This window comes from Bufo bufo, chromosome 10, assembly GCF_905171765.1.
Source record: "Bufo bufo chromosome 10, aBufBuf1.1, whole genome shotgun sequence".
In the NCBI taxonomy this organism is placed as follows: Eukaryota; Metazoa; Chordata; class Amphibia; order Anura; family Bufonidae; genus Bufo; species Bufo bufo.
Window position 1 is genome coordinate 22,752,178 of NC_053398.1, and position 16,513 is coordinate 22,768,690.

The 16,513-nt window shown below is 45.3% G+C and overlaps 1 protein-coding gene across 5 annotated transcripts in view; it reads left to right on the forward strand.

The window, feature by feature from the left end:
- Nucleotides 1-16,513, forward strand: part of FAR1 (fatty acyl-CoA reductase 1) — a 64,273-nt gene that overhangs the window by 28,311 nt on the left and 19,449 nt on the right. For all 5 annotated transcript variants that reach the window (XM_040409252.1, XM_040409248.1, XM_040409249.1 and 2 more), the window contains 3 exons: nucleotides 6,669-6,844; nucleotides 11,410-11,589; nucleotides 15,468-15,645. In XM_040409252.1, coding sequence (XP_040265186.1) covers nucleotides 6,669-6,844; nucleotides 11,410-11,589; nucleotides 15,468-15,645 — 534 coding nt within the window. The remainder of the gene's footprint in view (nucleotides 1-6,668; nucleotides 6,845-11,409; nucleotides 11,590-15,467; nucleotides 15,646-16,513) is intronic.

Here is a 16,513-nt window from a genome sequence, read left to right on the forward strand (position 1 = left end):
AATCCCATGTGGATTTAAAGTCATACTCCCTTGGTAGAGACGCTTATCTGCCATGGTAACCAGCATCGGGACCTCGAGTCGCATTGTGCGGTGTCGGAATCGTAAAGAATATGTAGAGAAGTTGGCGGCACGTATATAGATACCTATGTATGGGAAGATACCCTGAGATACTGCTCAGGAGGGGGAAGAATAAAATGTTCCCCCTGATGACTTGATTCTTCTCTACGTTGTCTTGAAGGCTGCATTGTCCTTCCTCCAGGGATAGCACTTGTTAACCCTTTCAGGACTAGGGTCTTCAGTTGCTGAAATGTCCACAGCAATATTTTTTACCTTTTTGGGATGAGGGGGCCTCATGCGTACGACTGTCTGGATGAAGTGGGGGCCCACCCTTCTCTCCCCACTCCAGCAACACAGGCCTGAAAAAAACAAACGTTTTTTTGTTATACACTGAACAAAAATATAATCGCAACACTGATTAGACAGCATGAATATTGCACATGTGTGCCTTAGACTGCCCACAATAAAAGGCCACTCTGAAATGTGCACCGTTTTTCCTTACTGGGGGGGTCAGAAAACCAGTCAGTATTTGGTGTGGCCACCATTTGCCACACGCTGTGCAACACATCTCTGTCGCATAGAGTTGATCAGGTTGTTGATTGTGGCCTGTGAAATGTTGGTCCACTCCTCTTCAGTAGCTGTGCGAAGGTGCAGAATATTGGCAGGAACTGGAACGCGCTGTCGTATATGCGGATCCAGAGCATCACAAACATGCTCAATGGGTGACATGTCCGGTGAGTATGCTGGCCATGCAAGAACTGGGATGTTTTCAGCTTCCAGGAATTGTGTACAGATCCTTGCAATATGGGGCCGTGCATTATCATGCTGCAACATGAGGTGATGGTCGTGGATGAACGGCACAACAATGGGCCTCAGGATCTCGTCACGGTATCTCTGTGCATTCAAAATGCACCTGTGTTCGTTGTCCATAACATACGCCTCCCCATACCATAACCCCACCTCCACCATGGACCACTCGATCCACAATGTTGATGTCAGCAAACAGCTCACCCACACGACGCCACACACTGTTTGCCATCTGCCCTGAACAGTGAAAACCAGGACTCATCCGTGAACAGAACGCCTCTCCATTGTGCCAGACACCATCGAATGTGAGCATTTGCCCACTCAAGTCGGTCACGACGACGAACTGCAGTCAGGTCCAGACCCCGATGAGGACGACGAGCATGCAGAGGAGCTTCCTTGGTTTCTGACAGTTTGTGCAGAAATTCTTTGGTTATGCAAACCGATTGTTGCTGCAGCGGTCCGGGTGGCTGGTCTCAGATGATCATGGAGATGAACATGCTGGATGTGGAGGTCCTGGGCTGGTGTGGTTACATGTGGTCTGTGGTTGTGAGGCCAGTTGGATGTACTGCCAAATTCTCTGAAACGCCTTTGAAAAAGGCTTATGGTAGAGAAATGAACATTCATTGCACGGGCAACGGCTCTGGTAGACATTCCTGCAGTCAGCATGCCAACTGAATGCTCCCTCAAACATTGCAACATCTGTGGCATTGTGCTGTGGCATCAAACTGCACATTTCAGAGTGGCCTTTTATTGTGGGCAGTCTAAGGCACACCTGTGCAATATTCATGCTGTCTAATCAGCACCTTGATATGCCACACCTGTGAGGTGGGATGGAGTAGAAGTGCTCACTAACAGATTTAGACAGATTTGTGAACAATATTTGACAGTAATGGGTCTTTTGTGTCTGTAGAAAATGTTTCAGATGCAAAATGGGAGCAAAACCGAAAGTGTTTATACTTTTGTTTAGTGTAAAATTTTATTAAATATAGATGGGGAAATGGGAAAAAAACTTGACCTATTCAAATCAGTTTTTGTTATTTTCTGATGACACATTCTGGTGCCAAAACTAGTACATTTTTCTTAGTCCGTCCCCTTTTTTTTTTTTTTTTTTTTTTTTATGTATTTCTAAGTTTTTGCCAAGTCATAGCAAGATGCATTCCTGTTATTGTCACATGCATGGCGATGTCAGATGTGTGTACTGTGCCCCATATGCATAACTGATTCGAGCTGGAATATGGGATATGTAAATGAGAACAAGTTTGTCTACAAAATCTTGCATTTTTGGATACAAAGAGCAGATGGGGCGAGGACAGAGTCAAAAATAGTGATGGGTAATTACAGTATGTGTGTGAATTTGGGCTAACGCATTTTGCATGAAATGGATGCAATACTACGAGGCTGCAGGATGCCAATCTAATGTGCACCCATACCATGGACAATGCTTCAGATGATGCATAAGGTGGGGGAGCTGGATTTTAGCAGGGCAAGAGGAGGTTAAACAGGTCTGGTAACTGGGATTAGCATAGGCTTTCTTATGTTTGATTGGGAGAGTGCTTGCGGCAACAGAAACCTTCCCACACTGCTCTCTTGGCAATGGTGGCCGGACAGGTTTAAGTGTGTGTTGTCCAGTCTTAAGTCAGGGCCTCTCCTCAGGATAGGATGGGCGTGGGTGCAGGGTGTCTGACTTCTGCCGATCAGCTAGTGATGGCCTCTCCTCAGGCTAGGGTGGGTGCACGGTTTTGCACCTCTGCTGATCAGCTAGTGATGGCCTCTCTGATTTCTAGAGAAAGTGTTTCTTTCAGGATCCTGCAGACTGACGCACAGTGTAGATTTTTATTTTTTTTTAAATAAAATTTTTGTTAGTATATTTGGTAGATTAATATCTGGGTAATTTGGCCTAAGTCTGTTTGCAAATCAGGGCAGGAAACTGGAGTCGCCCTTTTGTATCTTATCTTTGTGTCATTTGACATAGATTGTGCCCTGGGCTCACGTCATGAACGTTTCTTTGGCAGACACTCCTATCTGATACAGAACCATGCCGGAGAAATCGCTACTACACCTCGCCTTTTAGGCACTTTTATAGTGTATAATTTTTATTTTATTTTTTTGTAATGTAAACATTTATAGTTTTAAAGGGGTTGTCTCTCTTTGGCAAATGGTGTTTATCATGTAGAGAAAGTTAATACCAGGCACTTCCTAATGTATTGTGATTTGTCCATATTGCTTCCTTAGCAGGCTGGATTCATTTTTTGCTGACTTTCATATAAAATTTTATATATATATATATATATATATATATATATATATATAAATAAATCCTGCTGAGCGATGGCTACCTGTGAACATACCTGTAATGCCTTGGCCTGCTCCTGAATACATTATAGCACAATGACACCGGCTGCTGTTAGGCCCCTTTCACACGGGTGAGGTGAACGCATTGCACCCGCCCTGAATCCGGACCCATTCATTTCTATGGGGCTGTGCACATGAGCGGTGATTTTCACGCATCACTTGTGCGCTGCGTGAAAATCGCAGCATGCTCCTCTTTGTGCGTTTTTCACGTAACGCAGGCCCCATAGATATGAATGGGGTTGCGTGAAAATCGCAAGCAAGTGGGGACCCAATCATTATTATTTTCCCTTTATAACATGGTTATAAGGGAAAATAATAGCATTCTGAATACAGAATGCTTAGTACAATAGCGCTGGAGGGGTTAAAAAAAATAATAATAATAATTTAACTCCCCTTAATCCACTTGTTCGCGCAGCCGGCATCTCTTCTGTCTTTTGTGAAGAATAGGACCTTTGACGTCACTACGTTCATCACATGGTTCGTCACATGATCCATCACCATAGTGACGGACCATGTGATGAACGTAGTGACGTCATCAAAGGTCCTATTCCTCACAGAACAAGACAGAAGAGATGCTTTCATTTTTTTTTTCAGTGGTTAAAAACCAAACGTCCAGTTAAACAAAATCCTCGTCTACGGAAAAAAGCAAAACTAACACGAAAAGATAATACGTTTTTGTGCATGAGCCCTAATCTGTGTCAGACAGACAGATTCTGCCGATGATTCTCAGGAGGGAGGCGTTCCTTCCCGGCAGTTTCCTGATCACTAGCAGAAGAGACGGCTGCTATTACATTCAGCGATCTCCTCCACGGTATAGGGCGGAGCTATCATTATACCATCGTCGCTCCTCCCCATGCTGTCCAGTTGTTTGCCAGCGGCAGTAATTTTTAAATCTGTCAAAAGATTTGGATTGCCCAATAATTGAGCGTTTGCTTGTTCTGGTAATCGGCGGCAGTATTACACTGCCAGATCGTCGCTAACCAGCGAACACTCGTTAGTGATGATTGGCCCGACAGTCGCCTGGTGTAATACAGGTTTTATAAAAACACAATGCTTTTAGAATAGAGCTCTTTTAACCCCTTCAGGATCGAACATTTCCACCAAGGTTTTTTGAATGTGACATTACAGCATTAACCTTGCCCTAAAAAGGACAGGACCTCCTTATTCTATGTGTCAGTGCGATTATGGCAATACCAAATGTGTATAGTTATTAGTAGGGATGAGCAAACAGACTTTGGATGAAACATCCGAAACAGATTCGCAATAAACTTTGTTTCAATACTATATGGAGCGAGCCTTCCATGCAGCATTAGAATGTATTGGCTCCGATGAGCCGAAGTTATTACTCGCGAGACTTTGCGTAATATCTTCAGAAATTGATTTATACAGTAAAAAAACATTTGCCGAACTCTGGTTCGGTTCCAAGTCAGACAGAGGGAGCCACCCTCCTCCTGTCTAACCAGTCAGATACTGCGTTCGGTATGGACATTGACATCTGAGGGGTTAATTGTCGGTGATCGGCATCATTGCCAATCCCGGTCACTGCCAGCAGATGTCTGCAGTATTATACAGCCAACACCGCCACACGTATGCTCTGCTTGTGAGTTCACTCCATACATCCCCTGCACTCTAATGCCGTACATGCACAGCATTACGTATTAAGGGGGTTAACAGCCGACATAAAAACCTATTGGCAGTTGTTAGGGAGTTAAGATGGTGGCGGTTATAATACCCGCTCCTGCTCTCTCTGCTTCGGCTCATACAGCGAGGGTCCTAACTGAGCCATCCCTTCTCATCTCTGGTGTTCAGAGCTTATGCTAACAGGTTGACCTGATGGGATTTTAATATTGATAGCCTATCCTCAGGTTAGGCCTATAATATCTCATCAGCGGGGGTTCAACACCCCCGCTGATCAGCTGTTCAGCAGTGGCTCTGGAGCCAGACGTGGTCTCCGTCCATTGTGCAGTGTGGGGGTCAGCGACCTCCGGTGCTGCAGCTGTTCTGGAACGACTACTCCCACAATTCTCCTTTTCACTTCCTTGGGAGTAAAAAACAAAACAGATGAGTAAGAATGCATGCTGGGAGTTGTAGTTTTACAGCAGCTGGAGTGCCGAAGCCTGCTGATCCTTGGTCTAGTGGATGGAGCTTGTAACTGCAGAGCTGCTCCCATTCACTACACCTGTCAACTACACAACGGACGCTGTGTAGTCCTGGCTCCTACTGCTGAACGGCTGGATGTTTAAAATCCTGGAAAATCTTTTTAAGGAAGGGTGCAGCCAAATAACAACATATTTAAAAAATTTTTTATTTTTTTTGCTTATTCCACAAAGTTCATGCACTTTTTCACAAGTGTTTGTTTTTTTTTTGTATGGTTTTTATAGCTTTTTTTCACATTTTATCTCCTATTGAGAAGGGAAGGCATCTGCATAAATGGCACATCTAGAAGAGCATGATATATTTCGAAAGAAACTGTACAGAATTATTAAATGAAACCCAAATAAAGAATACCACTATAAAAATTCAAGAAATTAGTGTTAAAACATCACTACAAAACTGTTTATGTAGGGCATTTTCTGATTTCCAGCATATAACATCTGATTGTGGCATTTTTTGGTTCCAAAAAAATGGCAAAAAAAAAAATGTAAAGACATATGATGAAAGTACCCCAAGACCTCTTTGCAGCACGGTTAGCTTAGGTAGGGTACTGGCTCTCCTTAAAAAGGGTTTTCCAAGATTATCATACTGATCACCTATCTGATCGGCGAGGGTCTGACACTCATCGGCTCTGCTCACCAAGCACAGCGCCATCCATCGTATAGTGGCTGTGCTTGGTATCGCAGCTCAGGCACATTCACTTCTATGGGTCTGAGCTGGGCCCAGGTCATGTGCCAGATGAACGTGACGTCACTCGGCGAACACCGCTGCCTTCTCGAACAGGTGATCAGCGGGGGTCCCAGTTGTTGGACCCCGACCGATCAGATACGGATGACCCATTAAGAGGTGTGTGTGTGTGTGTGTGTGTGTGTGTGTGTGTGTGTGTGTGTGTGTGTATATATATAGGTCTCGGGGAAACCCTTTTTTTAAGGAGACTACGGGAAAACCAATATACAAATGTGAATCTCCAAACTTAACAAGCCTATGTTCCCTCAGCATAGTTGGCAAAAAGTGAAGGTTCATGTGGCCGCTTTCTCCTGCAAAGGTCGTCATTATTCCCCTGGGATCTGTACTGGGCCGTGTGGTGATCTAGCACCGTCACACTTGGCGGTTTTCCTCATTGTGCACCCTCTGAAGACTCTTCGTTCTCAGTCTGTACATATATCCATCTTTTCTGCACCATATTTCTTGCAGTTCAAGTGATATTACGGGATGTCCAGATACTGAATATACTCCGTCTCTTCTTGGTATTAATATTGCTGGAAATGTGTCAGTAATGGATTCTCTCTTTCCTTCAGCTGTTTGACAGGTTGAGAGAGGAGCAGCCGCAGTGCGCAGAGAAGCTGATTGCAGTGAGCAGTGAACTGACGCAGCCGGAGCTGGACCTCAGCAAGGAAGACCAGGACACCTTAAAAGACTGCATTGATATAGTGTTCCATTGTGCAGCCACAGTCCGCTTCAATGAATCCCTTCGGTGAGTATATTGCCATTTAGACACTTGACATAAAACCAAATTTTAAAAAACCCATTAACCCTGTGTTTAATGGCCGAAAAACCCATTAACACAGGCGGAGAGCGGGAGCGGCATGGCACAAGGCCAATACAACCGAGTATAAAGTGGTCTGATTAGGATAACCTCTGTCTGACATAATGGAGGTGAACCCCACCCCCACCCCCCTTCCATCTATAAACCAGAATGGTGAGCTGCTCTGGTGGACCTGGACTGTCTTTTTATTACATGGACAACCATACAGGACTGTGATTGGCCCAGAAAACATGGTCTGTGTGTTGGCTGCCTTTGCCGGGCCGACCGCGGCTCCTCTGACCATAACTATCTGATCGCGGGGCTATTGCCGTGTGCTCGCATGATGTCAGTACACTGCAATAAACCTGCGTTTAGGTAGAGACCGACTGTATCATAAATTACTTAAAGGGGTTCTGTAGTTGTTTTTTAAACTGATTATCTATCCTCTGGATAGATCAGCATCTGATCGGCTGTTTGAGCTAAAACAAAGCTAGAACCAGCCCTGTTCCTCACATGGATCCAGAGATCTCCCCATTCATTGCTCCAATTGTTCTGTTACATTACGTGTCTTTTCTTCTGCAGCTCTCTCCCTATCACAGCTCAGGTGGGCGTGTCCTTTCTTCTGCAGCTCTCTCCCTATCACAGCTCAGGGGGGCGTGTCCTTTCTTCTGCAGCTCTCTCCCTATCACAGCTCAGGGGGGCGTGTCCTTTCTTCTGCAGCTCTCTCCCTATCACAGCTCGGGGGGCATGTCCTTTCTTCAGCTCTCTCCCGATCACAGCTCGTGGGGTGGGGGTGCTTTCTTCTGCAGCTCTCCTCCCGTAACTCCCAAAGCTTCTAACAGAAAATACGACTGGTGGCAGTTGAAGATTTAAACTGAGCACGTGTGATTACCTCAGTGAGTTTGACAAGAAATAGGGAAAAGAACAAACAGCAGGTGGCGCTATACAGATAAATTTTATTGAATAACTCAGTGGCTGTACTAAAATTTAATTTTTTATTACATGCAATTACAGAAGTATTCAGTTCCAGCTTGTTTGAAGAATGTAGAATTTCTTTCGTGGCACCACCCCTGGTTGGGAGTTGTACAAGTCAATGGCAAGGCTCAGGCCGTTTATTTTTCTATTGAAGAGAAAATCAATGGGTTGTCCAGAATCAGAGAAAGGAGTCTGCTTTTTATTTTTATTCTTTTTAATAGAAATGACACTACTGTTGTCCATATTTTTAACTGATATTGCTGGCCCGCCCCATTCACTTTATTTGGGATGAGCTGAAATCCCATGTGGACCTAGTAATTCTACATGAATAATTACCGCAGGAATATTACTGGTGCATCTTGCACTTTAAGGCAGCGCAGCAGCAAAAGGAATACTTAGTAAGTTTCATGCTGATTTTGGCAAGTGTCTCTGCATACAGCAAGTTACGTCATGGATATCTGTGTCCATCTGTCAGTCTCTTTGTTGCCTGCCAACTTTCTTATCTCTCTGATGGAAGAAGCCAACTGCATCACAAGCTTCCCTTACTGTCTGCTGTAGCTTCTACTTGTGCTCACAGGCTATCTGTGCAGAGCTGAGATGACAGGCGGCTCATGACTGGTGCCCGGTCAGAAATGTCAGTGATCTTGCAAGCTGAATTTAGACTGAGCTTGCACATATAGCGCTGTTTCTTTCTGACATGTGATTTATACCAATCTTGAACAGACGCCTTCTTCCTGGTGCATTTATTTTTCGGCTCCTGTACAGAAACCCTAATCTAAAATGTTGGAATGTTACATAACCAGAATTTCCCTAAAATATTCAAACAGCAGCAGTGCAAAAAATTTTGCAGAGCTGTGCGGAATGAAACTTTCTTGCCTTTGACCGTGTTTACCCTGAGAATGCAGACTTCCCATAGAAAATATGTAAAAAAAAATAAATAAATAACAAAGTGCTGCGTAAAGCAACCAGATCGGTTAAGATGAAACTGTCCAGACATCACCTGGAGTGGTGCGATCACATTTATCACGAGTTATTATTATTTAGCACATTCCAGTTTGGGAGCCAGATGCAGAAGACCCACAGATTCAGATCTAACGCACAGGAGAGGTGGCAGTCTGTACCCGTGCAGCAGGATGCATGTCACAGGCCGTGTGCAAAGTCCTGCCCTTTACGGGGAGGGAAAAACCTTAGATCTTTAGTTGCTTCAGCAGCATACACAAACAGATTTGCAGGTTGTTACACGGTACATTGTTGGATACTTGCCAAGGAATGTCCCAGGTACATTTTGCCTGATATATTTTATTATTCAGAACCTTATGAGACAGCAGTGATTATGCATGAGAATGAAAGGCTATGGACAGCCTTGCGCTGCATTGTTTATCATTTGTTTACCTGTCTAAATGCAAAATCAATCAACTTGGGCTTCATTAAAAATGTCCTACCACTTTGCTGCTGTACAGTCCGTGCTGCTGCTTTACCTAGCTGGCGCCACTGTTGCTTTTGACAGATTGGACAGCACACTGCTCCTTGCTGCTCTCTACTTTCTCTGCTCTTTCCTTTCAACATTAGTGATGCCAGCAGAGGTAGAGGGAAGGGAATGTACATGTCAGATGAGAGCTTGAAGCGGTAGGAAAGGAAGTCTTCAGGGTGGGAGTAAACCACGTGGGCTGTAATTTTATGACACTGGAGCGAGAGAGAAGAGCACTTGCTCTTAAGGGGTTGTGGAAATGCGCACTCCTCAGCATCCGTTCCTGTCAGCACAAGCGAGCCAAGATCCCTCTGGGCTGTATTAGAATTGGAGGGCAGTCCAGCAATGAAGCTGAGCTGATAGGAGAGCTAGTGAAAGCAGCAGCCTTCTGGATGCACAGGCTTCGCCTCTAGAATGTATTACTCGGAGGGACTCATCCCTGTGATAAGAATGTGGGAGCAGGTTGTAAGGTAAGTATCAGGGGGTCTACAAGTTAGTGAAATGAGGATTAGTTTTACTAGGTCAGTCACATCCATAGATTAGGTTAGGTTTTTTGCCAAAGTTTCCATTCAAGCTCCTCTTACCTGCTTGAATTGGATGAGTGTACGTGTTTAGCAGAAAAGGGAGAGGGGAAAAAAGAGTAAAAATAAATTAAAAAATATTAGGGGAATTGCTATTCATGCTGTTTCCTATATACTTTTGTCGTTTCTTCAAAAGTGAACCTTCACTTGGTTTTGCCTTTGTTTTTTTTTTGTTTTTTTTCTTTGTGATCTTGCGGTTTGTCCTGCATATAAATGAAATCCTGATGAACTAGATTTGCTGCAGGAAACAACGTTTAGATTTTAACTCTGCTTGACAACATTTGACAGATTAGATCAGCGCTTGGCAGCAGGCACTTGGTGAGGTCATGCAGCCCTCGAGATGGCATTGACGCTGCTGCTCTGATCCTCTGCAATGGGTCTAATGCAAAAATATTAATTGTCTGAGCAGCGACAAACACTAGAGGAAATGGTGGGGGTGGGGGGGGGGGGGGGGGGGGAGAGAAGCTGCACGATGGGCGGTCGTCAATGAGGCTGACTTGATGGGTGTTCTGACCGGCTCTGTTGGTTGAGGTCTTTTGGCACCAATTTTGCTTTCCCCCCCCCTCCCCGCTTTAGAGTTGTGAACAGCGTGCTGAATATCAATGAAGGCAAGTTTGGTGCCAAGTCATGTACTACAGTCCAAAAGTAATTTTTTGACCTATGGATCTGATCAGTGGGGGTCCGATACCGAGGACCCCCGCTGATCAGCTTTTTGCGAAGGCACCGGTGCTCACAGTAGCGTCGTGGCCTTCTCTCAGCAAACCAAGCAAAGCACAGCACCGTACATTGAAGTGAATGGTGCTGAGCTGCAATACCACGCACGGCCACTATACAATGGGACCGAGCCGCGCCTGGGCCATGTGATCAATGAACGTGACGTCACATGACCTAGGCAAAGACACTGCTTCAGTTCTTACGGTGGGGCTCTGCTTACTGGGCTGCAGAGGTGATGTCACATCAACTACACATGACCGCTGCATGCATGCAATCGCTGGCCTCTTTGGTACACCGCTGAGGCCAGTGACTTGTCTTCCGTTAACCAGAGCCTGGCAAGGTGGTGCAGTATCCGTCAGGTAAGTAGCGCTCTGTTCTCTTTTGCAGAAGGATCACTTGTTGTATTGTCCTTCTCTCTCCCCCCCTTTTAAAGGGGTTTTCTGGAAGCAGAAGGATGTTTTCAGAATTTGCTGTATAGCAATTGTTAAGTATAATCTATAACCATTGCCACAGTTTGGTAGCTCTCTGAACACGATGCCCCCAGTAATGTTTCCTCCATACAGACCGAGCCATTAGCAATATGCATCCCCACTGGGGTCTGCGGCCTTCCTTTCATGTACTTGGCCACCTGAGGTTAGTGTGGGAGGTTGCTGACAATGTGCTTATGTGTAGATGACTGAATTTAGTGCTGAGACTTGCTGCTTGGAGAGAGGTAGCGAGAGCTGCCCCGAGGCTCTACAGATATATAATATGTTTATATTTTCATTATTTTTCAGTGATGCCATGCAATTAAATGTTATTGCGACACATCAGTTGGTAACTCTAGCCCAGAAGATGAAGAAACTAGAAGTTTTCATACACGTATCCACTGCCTATGCCAACTGCAACAGGAAGCATATTGAAGAAGTTGTATATCCTCCTCCTGTGGATCCGAAGAAGCTCATCGAGTCTTTAGAGTAAGTTCTCGCTCTCATTTAGGAGCGTCTGTGTCGTACCTTGTCCGCCCTGTGCTCATGTCTGTTTCAGTGCTGTGAGATTTACAGAAACCTTTGCCAGGCTAGCTGGAAAAATGTGCCCCCTGATCTCTTGTCAATGTCATGGGTGGCTTTTTATGACCACCTCTGCCTTAGAACAAAAGGTGACTTTTCAAGGTAAATTGCATGCTGTGAATTTCTTGGCTCCTTTTCTCAGTGCCAAAGGGAATTAATACAGAGACTGCTGATGGGCTAGCGGCAGGGCCAGACCTTCTATAATTACTGCTCCGTTCACACTGCCGAGCTGTAGGCAAGTATATAAATAAGTTTCTGAAACTGGGCAGAGCGAATAGTGCAGGAGTTCACATACCACCAGCCATGCTGTCTATTCTGAATGGTTTTAGGATGTGCATCTGAAATCAGTATTTGCATTTATTTTCAATCCTTTGAGGATAAAAACTTGAAGGCCTAACTTTAGGATAGATCATCAGTGCCCACCAGACTGGAGTGCCACAAGCCGTTCTTGTCAGGAACGTCAGCTTGTCCGTACGCACTGAATCTTCTGCAGGGCTCTCTCCTGGTCAGAAGGGGTCCTGGAAGTTGGACCCTCATTGATTTAAATGACCTTGTTTGACCCACAGCGATCTCTCTCGTTTTCCTCTGCATGCATGCATGTGTCGTCAATGGGAGAGGGGAGAAAGCTCTGGCAGCAGCTTATCTCCCTGTGACCAAAGGGATTGGGATGCTGCTGCAGGGAAGCCACCATGCTGAGCAGATGGTCGGCTGATCCTGTGGAAATCCCTGGGTTCGGTCGACATACTTCTGATGTGTTTTGGCAGCTTAAAGGGGTTATCTTCCAATAGCAACGCTATACCTGTCCATGGGTTGTATGTGGTATGGCAGCTTATCTCCATTGAAGCAAAGGAGGTTATGCTGCAGTACCAAACACAACTCGTGGATCAGTGTAGCGCTGTTTTTGGAAGAAAGCCGCCATATCTTTCAACTCCTGGAATACCCCTTGCAGATGCAGCTGTGCCGCTCCCCGCCTGACCTCCCAGCACTGCCGGGGTCACATAGCATCATAAATCAATATAATGCTATTTAACCCTTACAGTTCTGGAATGTATTAGATGACACTGGCATAATGCTGTTAGTGTTATCCAATACATTTCAGATCTGTAAGGCCCCTTTCACACGAGTGAGAACGCATAGCACCAGCACTGAATCCTGACCCATTCATTTCAATGTGTCTGTGTACATGGGGCTTCAGTGCTGGGAGCTGCGCTGCGGACTCGCAGCGTGACAAACGCTCGTCTGCAAGGGGCCTAAGGGTAGTCAGTAGATTTGTCATGGAGTGCCCATATATCCTGTTTTTATTCTTTCTGTCCCATTATTTGTTTTAAAAGGGCTGTCAAAACTGATCCACAGTGGGTCCAATCACTGGGACCCCCGGTAAGTTTTCCAGTGAAAGTTATCTCTTATCCACAGGGGATTTAGCTATATCGGTGGGGGTTCTACCACTGGGACCCCATGATCATGAGAACGGACCTTGTACTTTGTGAAGCCCCCTAGAAAATGGACAGAATGGCTGGTCAGAAATGCCCTCCACTGCTCCAGCCATTTCTTTAGGAGTTCGGCAAATACAGCACTTCCAGATCTCCGGCGCGCTCACAGAAATGAATGGAGCATTGACATGAATTTCCGACCAGCTAACCATCCATTTCATATGGGCTCCATAGGGTACAGGGCTCCGTTCTGGTGATCGGTGGTGATCCAGTGGTAGCTCCTCCACTGATCTAATAGTTATCCCCTATCCTGTGTGTAGAGGATAACTTTCTCTAATCGGAATACACCTTTAATCTTTCCTAGCTCATGGACAGTCCTGTGATCAGTGACGGGTATTTTCCCCAATATTGATGGGTACTGGGTTGTCCAGAGCAAGTTTTTTGAATAGAATGGGCTCCCAAATGGGAAACTTTCCATGTCTTGCGGGTAGGGGTGTGCATAAAAATGGGGGTGTCCCTTTAAACAATGCAACCGTTCAGTAAGACGTCCCTGCCCTTTTATCCTAAATTGTCGTTTGTTGCAGTGAATTCTAAAGGTATGGGAACTTGTAAATCAGCATTTTTTTTGCTTGGAGCACCATAGCTTTCGTTTTCAGCCCAGCCCTTCGCTAACCTTTATTCTGCATCTGGAAGGCAAATATGACATTTGTTAGTGTGGCCTTTAATTTCTTTGGGTGTGTAGGCCCCACGGTGCTTGTTTAGCGAGATCTAAGAGCGTTGATTTGACTTACTGACTTCCTTCCCTGTTGTTATAGACATACACATACAGTCTATTAAAAGGGCCGCTTCTTCACACTTTGACCGTCTGTTAGTTTTTTTACAATCTAATTATCCTAGAAATATTGGCCGTGGGTTTTGCAGAGTTCTCTAGTTATGATTAGTTAAATCTTCTCTCCTCTGGATCCATCCAGTTCCTCAAGGAGACCAAATCCGTGTTTTTTTTTTTTTTTTTTTTTTTTTTTTTTTATAGAGTATCAAGTTCATTTGGAGGTAACTGTGCGTGCACGGGCAATCACTGGGCGCGTCCTAATCATTTATATAGTGCCAAAAAATCCTGCCAAGCTTTACAGTCAGAGGGGCAAGTAAAGACAGACATTAGAGTTAACAAACTAGAGGCCATTCTTTAAGGAAATGGGGGCGACCCAAAAGGTAAAGGCACTGGATTCACCAGCTGGTATCTGCAGTGCATGTGGGGGGTGTAAAAGTTGAAGGGTTCTGTGGAATAATATAGAAGGGGGTAAACTGAGAAGATCCAAGTCTCCCCCATACTCATGCGGTTCTTTGACCGAACCTACCAAATTTGGCACGACTAATGTGTATGATGGGCCTCTCGACTTTCCTCCTACTGACGTTGAAGAATTGGGCAAGTTGAATTTCGACGCCCAGTCCGGGGCAGGAGTTTTTCAGTTTTAAGCTCAACAAAGACTTGTGGTTTTCGGGCATGCTTAAAGGGGTACTCCCACCTGGGACACTGATCGCATATCGCTAGGAAATGCCATCGATATCATAGATGTGGATCCTAAGTCTGCAACCTTCTGCCATCTCCAGAACGGGATCCCCGAAGTGAACACTGAGCAGCTGCGCATGAGCGGCCATCCTCAATTCACTGCAATGGGAGCTCTGAAAATTCAGCTTATTCCGGCATTCCCATATCCGTGAATGGAGAGGTGGCCACGCTTGGTAGTCACTGGTAGTCACTGTGGGACCTCAGAAAATAGCAGAGTGCTATTGTTTCTGGAACTCTCTCATAGCGATGAATGGAGAACACGCCGTCACTTCAGAAGTTGGTTCTGAAGCCTAGTCGGACCTGCACCTATCTGACATTGGTGGCATATCCTTGCAATGTGTCATCAATTTCCCAAATGGGCCTACCCCTCTAAATGCCATGGAGACAGGAATGGGAGGTTTGGGTTGTGGAGGAGGTTAGTCTAGATCAGTGATGCTAAACCTGCAGCCCTCCAGCTGTTGCAAAACTACAACTCCTAACATGCCCTAATAGCGGTAGGATGTCCAGGCATGCTGGGAGTTGTAGTTCTGCAACAGCTGGAGGGCTGCAGGTTTGGTGAGGGTTATCCATCTGCGCTGTATGGGTAACCAGGGCTGTGATTGGCACAGGGTGGAGGCATTGGAGTAGCTGTTGGATAAAAGTGCAGATTCTGGAGATGTTTCTGAGGAACAGGTGACAAGAGTGGGCAAATGATTTTACTATTGGCTGGTTAGCACATAGGCTCCTAGATTCTGAGATATGTCCAACCCCAAATTCCTGATCTGGAGAATGTCTGTGTTCATTTACAGATGGATGGAGGACAGCCTGGTGAACGACATCACCCCAAAACTCATAGGGGACCGGCCGAACACTTACACCTACACAAAAGCCCTGGCGGAATATATAGTCCAGCAAGAAGGAAGTAAACTGAACATCGCCATCGTCAGACCTTCTATTGTCGGGGCCAGTTGGAAAGAACCGTTCCCTGTAAGTGACCCGATCCCGGCATTAACCCCTCACCCAGTAAGGTGCCCGAGTCGTTACTTGTGAATCATTGACTTCACGTCTTCTTCTGAAGTAACTTGACTTGGCCTTGAGCGTAACGTCTTTACTTTTCTAATCTCTCCGCCACATATTTTTTTTTTCTTAAAGGTCAGAAAACATTTCTGAAGCTTTTTAATGAGCGATCATATAGTGACATTCCTGTGAGCGAGCGGGTTAACTGTGAAGCACGAGCTGTATGGGTAGTGTCTGCCTTACAGCTAGGGGTCTGCTGCTGCTTTCAGGATTTTCTTTTGTACTTGTAAGGCCACTTGCGGCAGAGGATTCCGGCAATCCGGACACAAGTTGAATGGATGGACCTAAGCATGTGCTTCCATCTCAGTGAGCAGGACAGAGAAATTAGAAACAGAACAAACAGCAGGTGGCGCTATGCAAATAGATTTAATTGAATAACTCGGTGGCTATACAATATTTTTAATTACATGCAATGACAAAAGTATTCAGACCCAGGAGCTGGTTTGAAAAATGTAGAATGTTATTCAGGGGACAACCCCTTTTAACATACAACTACAAGAACGGTCAGGAAATTTGAGCTGCCATAATGAATCCACTGTCTGGTTCCAATCCATAGTACCTCCCATTAAAGGGACCCTCCATTTTTGGATAACATTTGACATAACAAGGAGAATGTATAGTTAATGTACCTTGTGGGCTCTGCAGATTCCAGGTCGCCTCTGCTTTCACCTAAAAGGTGAAAGGGAACCTGTCACGTTGAACATGGTGTCTGAGCTGCAGGCAGCATGTTCTAGAGCAGGAGGAGCGGAGCAGATTGATGTGTAGTTTTATGGGAAAA